The sequence below is a fragment of the Eulemur rufifrons genome, chromosome 3 (assembly GCF_041146395.1).
Source record: "Eulemur rufifrons isolate Redbay chromosome 3, OSU_ERuf_1, whole genome shotgun sequence".
In the NCBI taxonomy this organism is placed as follows: domain Eukaryota; kingdom Metazoa; phylum Chordata; class Mammalia; order Primates; family Lemuridae; genus Eulemur; species Eulemur rufifrons.
In genome coordinates this window covers 35,533,769-35,550,240 of record NC_090985.1, presented here as the reverse complement: position 1 = coordinate 35,550,240, position 16,472 = coordinate 35,533,769, and the positions used below count along the sequence as shown (strand labels likewise).

The following is a 16,472-nucleotide window of genomic DNA, read 5'->3' as shown; positions in this document are numbered from 1 at the left end:
ATTAACAGCTGCAAGCTTCACAGGAAGAGAGTCAATCAGACGGTGTGTACCTCTGGGTAGAACACACCACCACCTACAAAATGGTTTTGCCAAAGCCTGAACCTGTATCTGATCAGGTCTCTGGATCCAACTTCCAATTAACAGGAAATACAGAGGACAGAGGAACAGGTTAAATGGACAAACACATGGGACTGTAATCAGCAAAATCCAGACTGGGAAAACCTGCAGAACAAATAACTCAGTTTCTTCAACAAATAAAAGGACAGAGATGCAGGGAAAACACTAGCCTAAGAAAGTTGGGAGACAATCAATCAACTGTAATGTGTCTATTTTGTTCCTTATTCAAATAATTTGTAAAACAAAAATTTGTGAGACAACTGGAAATGTAACACTGGGTATTTGATGACATTAAGGAATTTTAGATTTTTTAGATGTGATAAATATTTTAGATGTGATAATGGGACTGCATGTGTAGGAAATGACATGATACCTGGGATTTGCTACAGAATTACCGGGGGTGGGTGGGTTGGGAACGAGGTGGAACAAGATCAGGCACAAACTGGTAATTGTGGAGATGGGCGAAGAGTATCTGGTTGTGGAGGCGGCGGCTGCACTATACTGTTCTGAGTCTTTTCAGTATTTCTGTACATGCTTATTATGAGAAATTTCAAATAGTAAAAACACGCACACACAGAGAAGGAAAGAATGGGAGTAGAGCAGTGGGGTGGTGTGGGAGGGACGCGGGTGCAGACGGGTACTGACAGCACGCCGCACTCTGACAGGATGGTTCAGGGGACAGTGACGCAGCAGGCCAGGGACACTCGCCGGCATGCTGTCCCCAGGGGGACAGGAGGGGAAAGGGTCTACCTTAGGACCACCGGTGCCACATGCAGGCAGGCAGGACTTATGTGCCGACTCGCTGGCAAACAGAAGCCAAGTCCTCCTGAAGAGAAGAGAGACCGTGTGGAGGAGCGGGGGGCAGGCGGGGGCACCTGCACTGGGGTCAGCGCCAGACGCCTGCGAGGCCGGTGCTCATGCGTAGAGCCCCCATCCTGACTGCGCCTCTCCCGGCCACCTCTGGCCGTCAGGTGCAGGCACAGGAGCCAGTGCAGTGGCAGAATCCAGCACAGCAGGGTGCGAGTGACTGCAGGGGTGGACTGACGCTGGGTTGGGAGGGAAGGGAGGGCAGGAAGGGAATGAACACAGGGAAGAGGTGGCAGCTGCTGGGTTTTGGGTGCTAGAGGAAGTGGGCTGGAAAGGCGGGGACGATGTGAGCGACATGGGGTGGAATCTGGGCAGACTGCCTGGGAAACTTGTCTCAAACTCCTGTGAGATCAGGACAGCCCTTGGGCAGTGTTTAAAAATAAAAAGCACGGCAAAAACCAACCGTGGATAAAGACTCAGTGAACCCAGGGGAAGCCTTCCTTTCTGTTCTATGGAGAATAAATCGGCAGCCATCTGGGCCCCCCTCATCTTACTACACAGGGGCCTGGACGACCAGGCCGTGCTCTTCCCAGTGTGTCACTTGACTGAAGAACCTTGGAGAGTGGTGAATTTCAACTTCCCAACACTAACCCCTAGCTTGACTTCTCCTCGAACTAGGCACCAGAGCCTGGACTGGGGTCACAAGTCTTGCGGCCCACACCAAAAATCCACAGAGCAGCCGCGAGCTCCTCTGAACCTCGTCTGAATCTGAGGTGGGCCCTGACGGCGTACGTGAGGAAGGAATGAACCTGCACTTGTAAAGGTGTTGTGCAACTCTAAAGGAGGCATGGTAACAAAAGAAAGGCAGCACTGTCATTTGTGTTGTAATAAGAAAACTGAAATTTTGGTTTTACAAATGAAAAGCCTGGTCAGGATTAAAAAAGACTCGGTCAAAGAGCTGAGTGTCTTTGCTTGGCAAAGCAGCAGCATTTATAGACACTGCTTTCTTGTGCCTCGCAGAGCATGGGTATCTCTGCTCTACACGACAGATGCCATCCCAACGAAGGATTCCTTTGCCACCCACTTGCGAGGGACTTTCTGAAGCATGACTTCATTTTGTCCTTACAAAACCTTACAAAGTAGGTATTATTTCCTCCATTTTACAGATGAGGAATCTGAGGGTTAGTGAAGCTACTAAGTCACTTGCCCAAGGCCACACAGCTAGTAAGTGGAAGAGCTGGAAGAGGTTCCCAGGTCTCTCTGATTATGTTTATAAAAGGAGAAAGAATAGTACCCGGGGATTACAATTATGTGTCTTCTACAAAAGTATTATTTTTGGGGAAAAGTATGGTGTTTTGCTAATCACTGAATTTGAGTGTATAAATACTTTTCTTCATTTAACAAATACTTATAGGGCATCTACTACATGCCCGGTGCTGCTCCAGGTATTTGGGATAGATCAGTGAGGGACAAAGACCCCTTCCCCCTTGGAGGGTGCAGTGATACTTTAATTACACGTGAATGTGAAAAAGAGAAATCTTACCTTTCTGAGGTAGTTTAGGAAGAACTCTCGGGCCAAGGGCAGTCTTTGCAGAACTGGTGCTAATTAATAAATAAGAATTATTTAGGATCTAGAAATGCTAGAATCTTATTAGTGATATATTATTCAAGGAAATAAAAGGCATATGCAGAATTATCTAAAACATCCACTCAAAATTTCTTTAACAAAAGATTATAGTTTATTTGCCATATTTCAATTTGCTGGGCTGGGGAGGCACAGAAAAAAAAAAAAAAAAAAGCCCTCTTAATGATAAAGCCAGACTCCTCCATTTCAAAGCTGTTTTCTGGAGGTGATAATGTTTACGAAGGCACGCGGAGCATTCTAAGTTGTGACCCAGTGCAGCACAGAAGCAGCTCATCACACGAGATCCCACAAAGCAGCTCTCATCATCCCTATTTCCAGATGGGGAAACTCAAGTGGGTGAGGGTCAGTGGCTGCTAGAAGGTCCGCGCTGGTCAGAGGTGGGAGTGGAAATTCAGCCCTAGCCCTGCTCACCTCCAGAGCCCTCACTTCCTCCACTTCAGCAAAGCAAATAGCTCGGTTCTCGGGCCTCCAGGCTTTCCCTGGCCTTTTCCTCCTTTTGGAGGACACATGAGTGAGGGGAAAATGCCCAACTCCCTGGAATACGAGTCCATATACCACGTCATCTGAATCATCAAATGGTAACCCTCCCCAACCGCCAGTGCTACAGGTGGAGCCTACCAGTGAGAAGCCACTATTTTCCTGTAACAAGAGGCTTCAGAGATTCTCAGAGGACACCAAGAGGACTGCATGTCAGAAAGGCAGCAGCAGCCGAGTGCCTGAGCTGCATCTGCCACAAACCCCTTTTATTATCTCATTTCTCCCCTTCGGTCCTTTGATGTCCCAAGAGTTGGCTTCTTTTTCTTACTTCTATCCTAACTGCATTTAAAATAAAAGGAAAAGCCAAACCAACCAACCAACCAACCAAAACAAACAAAAAAGAGTCAAAGACAATGAATATGTGTTTCCTTCTCAGTCCTGGCCCTCAAACACCCTTGATCTTAACTGCTCTTTCTTCAGCTCACTTGAAATTCTTCTACCTCTGGGCAACTAGAGAATAAGATTGTTGAGATAAAGCTGCTACTAAATGAGAAACAGCAAACATGAGACGGCTTTGCTTCTAACATTTCTGAAGTGTTTTCTTGGTGTGTCCTGCCTCAGCATCTTATCAAGGAAGCACAGCTGCCATGACTGGTGTGAGCACCATGCTCATCCCGGCCACGTTACTGAGGCCAAGGTCTAGGTTCAAACGTTTCTTACACAGAATCCTCTGTATCAACATTGCTTGTGCTTGGACCTGGGGCTCTTCCCATTGGAGACGAATACAAGGCTGGTGGTCATGCGCATGTGCATGGACAGTGGGGGAGGGAACTGAAAACTCAATGAGTCACCAAATGGCTCTAGTTTATGATCAGCCTGATTTGGTTTAAAAACGTTTTATAAGTGCTTTCTGAGTGCCTGACACCTCTCTCCACTTGAGAAAATGACCACCAGAACTTTGGTTTTTTTTTTTTTTTTGAGACAAGAGTCTCACTCTGTTGCCCAGGCTAGAGTGCCATGGCGTCAGCCCAGCTCACAGCAACCTCAAACTCCTGGGCTCAAGCCATCCCTCAAGCCTCCCGAGTAGCTGGGACAACAGGCATGTGCCACCATGCCCAGCTAATTTTTTCTATATATATTTTTAGCTGTCCAAATTATTTCTTTCTATTTTTTTTTTTTTTTTGGTTGAGACAGAGTCTCACTTTGTTGCCCAGGCTAGAGTGAGTGCCGTGGCGTCAGCTTAGCTCACAGCAACCTCAGACTCCTCGGCTTAAGCGATCCTACTGCCTCAGCCTCCCGAGTAGCTGGGACTACAGGCATGTGCCACTATGCCCGGCTAATATTTTCTATATAGATTTTTAGTTGTCCGTATAATGTCTTTCTATTTTTAGTAGAGACAGGGTCTCACTCTTGCTCAGGCTGGTCTCGAACTCCTGACCTCGAGCGATCCACCCGCCTTGGCCTCCCAGAGTGCTAGGATTACAGGCGTGAGCCACCGCGCCCGGCCTCTTTCTATTTTTTAGTAGAGACAGGGGTCTTGCTCTTGCTCAGGGTGGTCTCGAACTCCTGACCTTGAGCGATCCTCCCGCCTTGGCCTCCCAGAGTGCTAGGATTACAGGTGTGAGCCACTGCGCCCGGCCTAGAACTTTGGTTTTACAAGGTCCCTCAAAGCAGAGGTCAAGGAGGACGGGCTGAGGAATGGAAGGCAGGGCACAGGGTCAGGAAGGGGCACAGGGCATGGGGTCTGGGGAGCCAGCTCGGACATCTGCGTCCACCACGGAACCTCGCCAGGCCTTGGTTTTCCCATCTGTACACTGAGGATAACAGTAATGGGGCCTATCTCACAGGGTTAAAGGATTAAATAAGACAGCAGTAGTAAAATAAATGAGGTTTTGTTCTTTCATCTTTGACAAACTTTGGAAAGCAACTCTCCCACAGCAGCTGACTCTTTCTCCCTAAGGTTTGGGTCTGGAAGTGGCTCTTTGTGTCCTTTTCTCGGATGGCACCTCCACAGAAAACCCTTTGGGGTAGGGCTGGATAAATACTGCCCACAGAAGATCCCCCAGAGTATCCCATTTCAGCGAAAGGAGGGAAGAAAGGAACACTGCTTGCAGTTCAGCCTAAAAACAATCCTACAGAGGACTTGAACACAGTCACATTTTTATGTTTGAAAAATCTTTGGGCAATCAGATTTCCCTGAAGAGTACTTTTTTTCATTCTCAAGTCTGAAAAAGGATTTAAGAGGAAAAGTAACAAAAAATCGCTTAATTAAAACATCAAAAATAAAAACTTATTCTGACAGGAATTTTGTTAAAGACCACTACATGACCCCGTGACCATCAGGGAAATGATCATCAGAGAGCTGTGCTGCTCCAATCACGGTCTGCAGACCTAGGACAGGCAGAGAACTGTTGGTGATGGCTCAGCAACAAGACGCACGTGACACGGAGACTGGACATTCAGTTTCTCATCACGAGCAGCCCCAGGTGGCTGACTACACTCTGAGTGGCCCAGGGAAAGCTGGGAAAACCCATTTCTATAATTCTGTCCGTTGCATCTATGAGCCCAGTAGGAGAGAGGAAGCGCTAAGATGGCTTACCTTGACTGCTGAGACAGCCCCTCAAACTTGTTTGTGGTCTTACTTGAAGATGATGGACCCACATCGTTACCTACAAAGGAAAACTGAATGTGAAAAGGTGCATATTGCATCCTCAGACAAGGAAATGCAATGTGGGGATATATGAGTTTGGCATACAGACAGCTATCGCTCAGGTTCCAGAAAGGCATCTAAAAGACTCAAGCCAGCACAGTATGCATTTCTGGCATTAAAACAAAATAAAATAAAATTATGCACTGTTTTGGGCTCTGATCATGTTTAATAGCTAATAAAGGAGGATGTCAAAGAGGTGAGCAGCCTACTCCCTGGAAAGCCCTCAAAGATCACAGCATGTTCTCAATGCCTCAGGATCTTGTCCTTAGTTTAACGGTAGGGAAAGGTGTAAAATTTCAAGTTCACCTAGAGGTTCCCATGCTAGGAGACCACCCCCTGGTATCCAGACTCAGAAGAAACACACAACTCACAAGTTGTGAGTATGTGGTGGTAACTGGCCATCTGCCGGGCAAGGCCCTCAGTCACTTGATTCATCATTCATTCAAACATTAACATTTACTAATCATCTACTACGTGCAAGGCACAAATGCAGAGCAGAAGGCACAAAAGCAAACTGTCACTGCTCTCACAGAGTTTACGGTCTTGCCTGTGAGACTTACACATAGGAACTATACTAATAATGAGGAATGAAATGAACGTTGGTTGCTGTGAAATGAAGCGGAAACAGTGTCTGAGATCCAACTGGTAAGAGGGGCAGGCAATGCCTTCTGAGGAGATCACGGCACTAGGTGAGGAACTGCTAGTGGGGGAGTAGCAAAACCAGAGGCACACGGGTGAAGGTAAGTGTGCTTTGTCCAGGATAGTCTAAAAACTGGTTAGAATAAAAGTAGGCTCGTCTGTGACCCATTCTACGGTGGGAGGAGCACAGGGCAGTCCAGGGGCCCCAAGCTGTCAGGCACCTGGGGAGGAATCCTCGAGACCTGCAGGGATGCACTGTCTCTGGGGCCCCAATTCATCTCCTTGCTCTCTCCTCCAGTGGCTGCTCTGGAAACTCCAAGTGTTCTCTTTCTTCAGCAGATTCCCTTCCTCCCCTGCCTAGACATCTGTAATACTGCCCAGGTGGCCCTGGGAAGGGGCTGGTCCAGGTGGCTCAGAAACATGAGGGGAGATGAAGAGGACAGGGATGAGAAAAGAACTGAACTAATCCTCATGACCTATTAATAATATCTTCCCAACAGCACCAATAGTTGCCCACATGCTTTTATAGCCACCCAGCTAGCCTTCCTCACAACATGAGACTGGCATCATTATCATCTTTTTAAAGAAAATGAAGTGAGGCTAAATGCAGGAGTAGCTAGCTGTAGGCCCCATGGGTAGATGGTGTACCTAGGAGTCCTGACAACAAATCTATGTGCTCTTCATTACCCTTTATGATGCCCCAACAGTAACATGAATAATAGCAACAACCATTTATTAAGCACTTATTATGAGCAAGGTATTATGCTGAGTACTCATAATTATGAATATGACATAAATAATATAATCACCCTTCATTTTATATATGAATAAACACAGAGAGAAGGAAAATCAATTGTCCAAGATTAAGTAGCTGGGTAAGGCTCAGAGCTAGGACAAAGTGCTGGCAGCCTTCCTCCAGGGCCTGTCCTCTGAACTCCCACTCTATCCCCACCCAGTCCTACTGCACCTCCTGGAGGTTGAGGCTAGCAGAGTGCTAAGACTGGATCTCTTGGACAGAATGTTCTGTAACACAGATACAAGAAACAAGCTAAACTGGCATTACCAGAACCAAAGACTTTCAAATTTAATTGTTTAATTTTAATAAGATACTCCTAACCATCAATGTATTTCTATGAGACGATAACTTAGTATTTGAAGACTTCTTTGGCAACTCTTACGAAATCCTCTGAGCTGTGATTTCCAGGTAAGCATTTCTTTCTAGCCGAGTGTCCAGGGCTGGATGTCAAATCTTACACTTGCAGAAGTAAATGAGCCATAACAATAAAATTGTCCAAGTAACAAGTTCTGTGTTTGGGGAATAAACTGTTGCATCTGCGGATTCCCTTTCCAGGTAGAAGACATTCCAAACAAGGGATTATGAACCCAGTCTGCATGAGCTATGCAGGAGTGAACCTGAGACCAAGAGGGCTGCAAAAGCCCCCTGGCTCTGCTGTGTTCATTCACAGATGAGTCGTCGTGTCAGGGGCTGCTGCCAGATACCCACAGGCCCGAGTGTCCAGAGTCCTCATTTAACCTTCCTCTGGCCACTCAAAGTGAGTTTCCATTCTCCAAAGACACTGCATGTTTTCATGTGTCTGTAACTTTGCCCCTTCTGTTCGTTTCCCCTGCAATGCCCGACCCCCTCACTCTTTGAATTCCTGCACAACCGTTAAAGGACACTTCCAAACTCACTTTGTGAGAGTTCTTCCCTAGCTGACCTGACCACCCCCTTGTGACCAATGTCTTGTGAGCAGTGCTTAAGGGTATAGACTGTGGAGCCAGACAAGCCTGGTTTTGAATTCCAGCTGTTTCACTGACAGTGGGTACGAGTTTGGACGACACTGCTTATTCTGCTAAGCCTCAATCCCCTCATCTATAAAATGAGAATAACCATAGTACCTACTACACTAGATGGGTATGAGCATTACAACAAATAAGCTATGGTGTGTGGGGCACAGTACGGTCCACAGGAAGCATAATATAAATGGTATTATTATTATTCATAGCTCTGTGATGGAATGTAATAGAAATGCTGATTTATAAGTGGCACCCCAAAGATAGGGACTCTGTCTTCTACATCTTGGTAACCCTACTTTCTAGCACAATGTCTGGCACAAAGCAGTTAGTGAGTCTCTCCTGAAAAAAGAAAGGACCAAGAGTACTGACTCATCAACTTTGCTGCCCACACACCTGGGCGTCCAGCTGACAAGAATCCTGTCACTCTCACAGCTAGGAAAAGGCTACCTGCTGTGCCTGAGAAGAAAAATGTGGCTTAGAAAAATTTCTGAAAATAAGATAGTACTGAAAAAAGGAGCATGAGGAGCAAAAATATGCAAGCAGCTCAATCCTTCTTTCTTTCTCCATGCAATTTAGAAAAAGGACCTTGATGTCAGACACAGTGGCTCAAGACTATAATCCCAGCTACGCGGGAGGCTGAGGCAGGGGTACTGCTTGAGGCCAGGAGTTCGAGACCAGCCTGGGCAACACAGTGAGATCCTATCTCTAAAAAAATAAAAAAGAAAAAGAAAAAGGAGCTTGGTATATCATACAGACGTGCATAAGAGAGAACTGGAGATACATGTTGGGCAAGCAATGAAAGAAACTGTGGTCAAGACTCTTGGTCACTTATTATAGCTTAGAAGCTGCAGCCAAGAGTCTGTGTAAGGAGGAGGAGGAGGACATTGGCTCAGTGAATAGCTTGGAGGCTCCAGGAGTCTTCTGGAATAGTGAACTAGTTAGTATATGAGCCCCTGGAGTCAGAAACTAGTTTAAATCCCAGCCTGAAGTTCCTGGATTTGTGATCTTTTGCAAGTCTTTTGACTTCTCTGTCCTTCAATTTCGTCATCAGTAAACTGGGGACGGTGCCAGTCCCTGTCTTACAGGATGGCAGTGATAGCTAAATACAATCATGTATGAACAAGTACATGGCACCTGGTACATGCAAACAATCTACAAATGGCAGTAGCCATTATGATGTCCAGCGCTCTCTGCAAAATGGGGTTGGGGGCAAGGGGAGCAGCAGACATGAAAACATAGTGGAGAATCTCAGAAAAAGAAAAAATAAAGCAATTTCTGTCCACAGGTTCTTTTATAAGCCAATGCTACTTCAAATAAATAAATGTGCATGCCTCGGGTCAGACATTCCAAATGTTGAGACTTTTTACCTGGAAATTCTGACCTTGAAATATGAGAAGTGAATGAACTTGGGCTATACTTTTTCATCCATTATCTGCTCTGTATAAAAAAAAATACCTACATAATTTTGAGTCCCAGTGGTCAAAGATGAGTGTGATTCCCAGAGGCTACTTAGCCAGGGACTGGCTGAACTTGGATCAGAACTTGGGCTTCTGGAACGTTCATTCTGTGCACGTTATGGCTTCCCAAACTGTGCACTGCAGACACTTCTGTAAATGCCAAAGGATGGAGATCCTAAGGGAAATTGCTCTCAGGTAGTAATTGCAAGAATCTCAAGTGTGAGAACAGGATTAATCTTACGGCCACCACGAACTAGATGATTAGTGATTAGTTATACATTTTTTTGCTCTTGCCTGTAAGACCCTTAGGGTCAAATCTGTGGTCCACTTCCAGCCACTGTATGTGACCTTATGTTATGCATTTTGTGAAGAAATCACACTCCTGGACTCCATCTTTGCTATTTTTATTCTTCCTTTGTTCTCATTTCCTTATTTAAATTGTCTTAAAATATGAGTTGATCTTTTATAAAGTAGGTTATTAAAAAAAGAGGAAGTTTAATGAAATGCCTCCTCAAAAATCATAAAGTCCTCACAACATTCGAATCTACCCACAGGGCTATCTGTTTTGTCATCGACAGCCTGCCTTAGAAGTCTCCTGAGACAGATGGCTGAATTCGTCACAGAAGCGGGACTTTGGTAATATGATGCTGGCGCTATTTTGGGCACTGTGGACACTGTGGTTCTGGCAGGGAAAAAGTGGAGTGGCCCTCCCTGCCTGGGCAGAGCTGGAACCACACAGCAGGGTGCCATGCTGCAGGTGGATGGGGTGGGAACCGGCAGAGCACGTGGGGCTCGCTGGGCTACCTCTACCTGTGATAAGTGGATCATCTTCTCCCCACGTCAGCACCACAGGCACAGAAACCACTGCCACGAGGAGGCATGGCCAGTGGCTTACTCGCCTGCCTTTCACGAGCACGGAGCAGCACGTGTAGAGTGTGAGGAGTGCTGGCTCTCGGCCACACAGGCTGGAGACGAGTCCTGGACCCCCACGTACTGCTACAAATGGGGCAAGTTACTAACCTTTCTGCATCTGTGACCTTAAAGTTAAGGTAATAGCATTTTCTGCTCTGTAACTGTGGTTAAGAATTAAATACTACATGCAAAGTGCTTAACACAGTGCCCAGCACTGTGTGAGGGCCCTTACATGTGTTAACCTCATAAAATATTACATATGTAGATTTTTATCTGAAGATTCTAAATAATGAAGAACTGTCATTTTTTTTCTTATGAGCCATAAACCTGTATTGAGAATTTATAAAGGCATGAAATGGAATTTGAGAGGAGGAAAGACAGAGCCTTTGTAATGGAGGAAGTGTGGCCTTCTGTGAAATAGATGCATTGAAGGTTGCAATTTCTGGCCCTCATTCTCACCAATGTCTCAACGTCAACTGCCTTGCTTATCTCCCCTGCCTAGTCCACTCATCTTCTGAAAGACCAGCATGGAGGAATGGACAGGGCTAATAACTGGCAGAGAGAAAAGTGTGACTGTCAGTGGAGCCAGGACCTGTCAGTCATGGATACTCTGCAAACAAACTCAACACCGAGGTGCCCCTGAGACCAGAAACAGGGATGTGGTGGGAGAAGCTTCCAAACTTGACAGGTGGAAACTTGCTCCAGCTAAGGAAAGAGGCTGCTGTGCTGCAGGCAGGTCACGGGAGTGACGACAGTGCTGCTCCACGGCTGGCTAGTGAGACTGTCCGGTGTACCAGAGGACTGGTGTGAACAGGTGGCTATAAACAGACTGGGGTTGAGGGGACACACACACTGACAGCAGGCCTCTAGTCTTGCTTACTTCCCAAGCTCGATTCTTTAGATCAAGGGTTCACCCCAATTGCTTTCCTTACATTAAATAAAGATTAGAGAGTTGCTGACAATAACCACGATTCCTAAATCTCCCCTGTGAATGTGAGGGAGGACATCCTAGGCACAGCAGGGAGAGGAGGAACACGACAGCTGGTATTTTCTCTGAAGACTAGAAACAACAAGGGCCAGGACAGGGGGTTGAGACTTTTGGGGATGTCGGCATGGGGTGAATAGATTTTGCATGGGGGTTGGATGTGAATCTTTGGGTGACAGAGGGCAAGCTGTGGTAGGTTGAAAAATGGCCACAGACAGCAAGTCCTAATCTCTGGAACTTGTAAATCTGACCTTATTAGGAAAAGGTCTTTGTAAATGTAATTAAGGATCTTGAGAAGATTAACACAGGAAATTCAGGTGTGCTCTAAACACAATCACATGTATCTTTGTAAGAACGAGGCAAGCGGAGTTTTGAGCTCACAGAGAGAAGGTAGTGAGAGGCAAGATGACCATGTGGGCTGAGACTAGAATGGTGCAGCCACAGTCCAAGGACACCTGGAGCCACCGGAAGCTGAGAGAGGCAAGGAGCAGATTCTTTCCACAGACCCTCTGGAGGGAGCAAAGCCCTGCTGGATTTTGGATTTCTAGCCTCTAGAACTGAGAGAATAAATTGCTATTGTTTTGAGACACCAAGTTGTGGTATGAGTTATAACAGCCTCAGGAAACTAATGAAGGTTTCTATCATCTAGCCATCCAGCAACATTCCAGGCTGAGAACAATGGTAACAGTAGCTAACATTTACTGAGTGCTTTCTACGTTCTGGCTGTTCTTTATGTGTCTTTCTCGTTTAACCTTCATGATAACCCTATGTATAATACAGGTACTATTACTGGCCCCATATCACAGCTGGAGAAACTGAGGTGCTGAACCATCCAAAGGTACTTGCCGAAAGCCCCAGGGCTACCACGTGGTAGAGACAGAATTGGAAACCAGTCAGCATGACACTGAGTCCGCCTTAGAGCACGCTGCTCTGCTGAGAGAAACAGCACGTGTCCTTCCTCACAAGGAGTTCCTGTACTGGCAAACACAGGTCAGGAAACAGAACCACTGCGATGCCCCCTATGCCAGAGGAACAAGGAGTGGGGGTGGGGGGCGAGGGTCAGACTGGGGAAGGCCTTTTAGGCAGGTCCCAGGACAGCAGATCTTTAAAGACGATTAAGCATTAACACGAAGGAATAAACGGAAAAATATTCTAGGTTGAGGGCATACAATAAGTAAAGGCTCGGATCTGAGGGGAAAGAGTAGAATTTTGGGGAACTTGCTGTACCTCAATATGGCAGACATGTCCTGCTTGGGGGCGGCCATGAGGCCTGGGGAGAGCTAAGGGGCTGCTCCTTACTGCCTTCTCCCAGTCCGACAGTCCAAAGGCCCTGATCTTTAAGGGCTGAGGAGAGATGGAGGTTTAGGGGAACACAAGAGCACTGGAAAGATGGCAGCATCCAGGGAAGCTGCAGGCTTGAGAGAGGAATGTCACCTAGGAGGCTGATCCCCGATGTGCCTCACTGATAACCAGTCTGGCCTGTCTTTGGCTTCTGGGATACAATGTCAGCAGGAGGCAGGGAGGGATAAACCCAAGCAGTGATCATACAACACAGAGTATAAATACCAGGATTAGAGCAACTTTAACCTGCCTAAAGAGAAGTCCAGCTGCTTGTGTGCGCACGTTGGTAGTTCCAGAACTAACACTGGGGTTGTTTGTGAGTGACTACTGAAGTCTATGACACATGAAGAATTGTTACTGTTGTCAAGGATTGATTCTGATTTTTGTTCTTCAAGCCTGGTTGTAGGTGAGAGGCTCTCAGCTGGTGAGAAACTGGCAGATGGCTCAGTGCCCACATCCCAGAAAGGCACTAATGCTCCCAGCTCTTATAAATTGGTAACAACTTTGTTTCTTAGTGAAAAATGCTCCCTGGCCCACCAACACTGAGGGGAAATGGCCAGATGCTAGTCCTGCTGTTGAGCGAGGTGAAAGAAATCTAAAAATATGACTTTCAAGTAAGAAAACAGAAATTTGGTAAATTTATTTGTGGAATGTTTGAGTCTATATAACATGAATACAGGTACTTTATACAGAAGTAAACTTTACACAAAAATAAAACCAATTAAACGAGAGGATTAAAATTTAGAGAAAGTTGGAAAGAAGTTTAATTTTTTATTTGTGGCATGAAAGTCTGCATAGCAAATTTGTGACTTTCAATGGAATGTTACTTGGAGGAAAGTCCTTTTTTACAAAATAGGGGGACTTTGAAGGCCATGGAATGCAATTTCTGAAAATGTCAAGGACATCCTTAGTGTTTGTGTGCCTTTGTGCCTGCACACCTTGATTGCTCTTGCCTGGCTTGTTCATCCTGGGAACTAGTTTGTTAACAGCAATCTTAAACGTCTCCTCCTCTGTAAACCTTCCCTGGCTTTCCCGCAAAGTCTGACACTCAATTTTCCAGCATTTCCACAGTATTTAGGTAACATGTCTATCCTGACAGTAAAGACATGTACTGTAACCGTTTACCCACATGTGTCCTTCATTAGACCATGAGTACATTGATTGAAAAGGCCCAAGCAATGGGCATATAGTAAGTGCCCCAAACAAGCAAGCAGAGTCAGAGAATGAATGGCTCAACACACAGACATGCCCACAAACACACATGCGGGGCATCTGGACCAGAGGATGAACAGGTGTGCCAATCTGCAAGTGGGTAGTATGGCTTTTCCCAAAAACTCAAACATTCACAACACTTGGTAGAGGCTTTTGAGGAGGCCTCTAAAAGCATTGTGCTGAACACATAAGCACAATTAAAAATAAAAGAGAAGAAAATCACACTGAAACAATGGCAAGAGGAGGTGAGACACACAAACTAACACATTCATTCAGCAAAGCTTCTCTGTGCGCCCATCACGGACCAGGACTCTGCTGGGCAATGTGGTGACCGCTAAATTGCTAGCAGGCTAGTAGTAATACAGACAGGAACTTGTCCCTTGCAGTCAACGTCACTGAAGTGATTAACCTAGCTGACTCTGGGTAAGTTTATTCATATTTAAGTGATTGAATATTCGCCATGATTCTAGTAAACACAGGTGAGAACTAGATGGACAAGGTCCTGCGTTATGGGGCTTACATTCTCATGGGGCAGAGAGACATAAATCAAATATTTCTCAATTGTGATACGGTGCTTGGGAGGACATGGGTAGGGAGGAAGCTCCTTTAGAGAGGAGGGTCAGGGAGACGAACATGCAAGCGGAGAACTGAAGGATGAAAGGGAGCCAGCCTTTCATGGAGCATGATAGAGTTCCAGGGAGTGGAAGGGCCCTCAGGAGGCAGAGGATGGCGTATCCAAGAAGGGAAAGAAGGCCGGCGGCGAGAGCAGAGCAGCACGGAAGGGGCTGGGAGATACGAGCCCAATCATGCAGGGCCCCGTAAGCCCTTGGGAAAGGGATTTGCATTTATCTGAGCTCAACAGGAAATCTTTAAAGGGTGTTGAAGAGAACAGTGACCATGATCTGATTTATATTTTATAAGAAAACCATTCTGGACAATGTGAGGAAAGTGGATTACTTTGCTTTCCTGAGCCTTCATTTCCTCATCTATAAACGAGACTAACAATACCTTCCTCATGGCGCTGCTATTACGATTGAGTGGGATATAGGAAATGCTCAGCACCTTATTACTATTAATAGTTTTTAATGGTCCTAAATATTTTTCAAAATGTTCCTTGGCCTTAAGAGGCAGGTATAATCATATTCGTATGTATCCAAGCCTTCATCCTGGAGGTGTGCATTTTGGTACTTTCTGAATGTGCTAACTGTCCCCTGCCCAGTGGAGCCCCACACACTGCCTGGCCCTAGGCAGCGATGGCCCTGACTTTAGGATAACTTACCCCAAGGAACTGCGCCTTTGTTTGGGGGCCCATGAGGTAGTGGGCTGGGAGGGTCGGATAGGGTTCTCTTGTGTCCGGGTGGTGGGGGAGGAGGCCTCTTCTTGGATAGGGTGGAGCTGCCACTAGAGGTCTGGGTGCTTAGAGGGAGTGTTGAAGGTGGGCCAGGTGGACCTAGAAAGGAAATTGAATGGGGGCAGGAAGGTTAATCCCTGTCTCACAGACACAAAACAGTCAGTATGCAATCGCTTCCACACATCAAAATGTGGTATGATACACAGAGACAAAAGCAAAAGGCTGGATATGGCTAAGTCCATCAATCCAACCACTCACAAATAGGGCTTTTAAAAATTATTGTTAAAAAAATAAAATTACAACAAAGGAAAGAAGAGTGTGTGCTTTTAAGGAACAAAAGGCCAGTCAACAAAGACTACTACTGGGTCTAGATCATTTAGGTACAATGGGTAAAACACACACGCACACGTTTTAAACCAATAACTGACTATAATCATCACAAAATCTACTGAGGAAGAAGGAACACAGCACTACCAGCAAAATCAATAGAAAAAGAGCAGAGTATAGGCTAAATTTTCAATGGGACACAGGTTAAAACATGAAAGTATTCACGGAACAGAATTTTTCTCTCTACAACTTTTTTTTTTTTCAGTCCTAGCAAACTGCCTGGAGTTTTTCCTCAAAAAATAAAAAAAGACTTTTCTAAATAACAAAGAACTTGATGTAACATGTTCCCTAGAAAATACCAGAATTCTTTTTTCCTCTACTTTTGCATTGTTCTAGAAATCATAAACCACCCATTCATTATATTGGAGGCCTGAACAACAGTTATATAAGTTAGATATTGATTTCTATAGACTTAACAAAAGAACTCAACTTTCCCCAGAGGTAAATACAGGACAGCAGTAATGGTATTGTAATACTCCACATACACACAAAAAAACTCTACCATACCATTTGACTTTTGGGAATGGATATCTTAAGAAAAAAAATAGAGTATGTTTTTTAAAAGCTGTTACAGGAGTAGTGTATATGTTCTTAGTTTTGTTTAGTCAAAGTGACGCTGAAGTGGCTGGTTATCT

General features: G+C 45.5%; 1 protein-coding gene across 4 annotated transcripts in view; it reads right to left on the bottom strand.

Moving 5' to 3' along the window:
* The window catches only part of ASAP1 (ArfGAP with SH3 domain, ankyrin repeat and PH domain 1), a 272,495-nt gene that overhangs the window by 10,982 nt on the left and 245,041 nt on the right, over nt 1-16,472 (bottom strand). For 2 of the 4 annotated variants that reach the window (XM_069465971.1, XM_069465972.1), the window contains exons 24-26: nt 15,379-15,549; nt 5,646-5,715; nt 2,468-2,526 (exon numbers count right to left, since the gene is read on the bottom strand). In XM_069465971.1, coding sequence (XP_069322072.1) covers nt 2,468-2,526; nt 5,646-5,715; nt 15,379-15,549 — 300 coding nt within the window. The remainder of the gene's footprint in view (nt 1-2,467; nt 2,527-5,645; nt 5,716-15,378; nt 15,550-16,472) is intronic. The other 2 variants (XM_069465974.1, XM_069465973.1) reach the window with 1 other exon arrangement.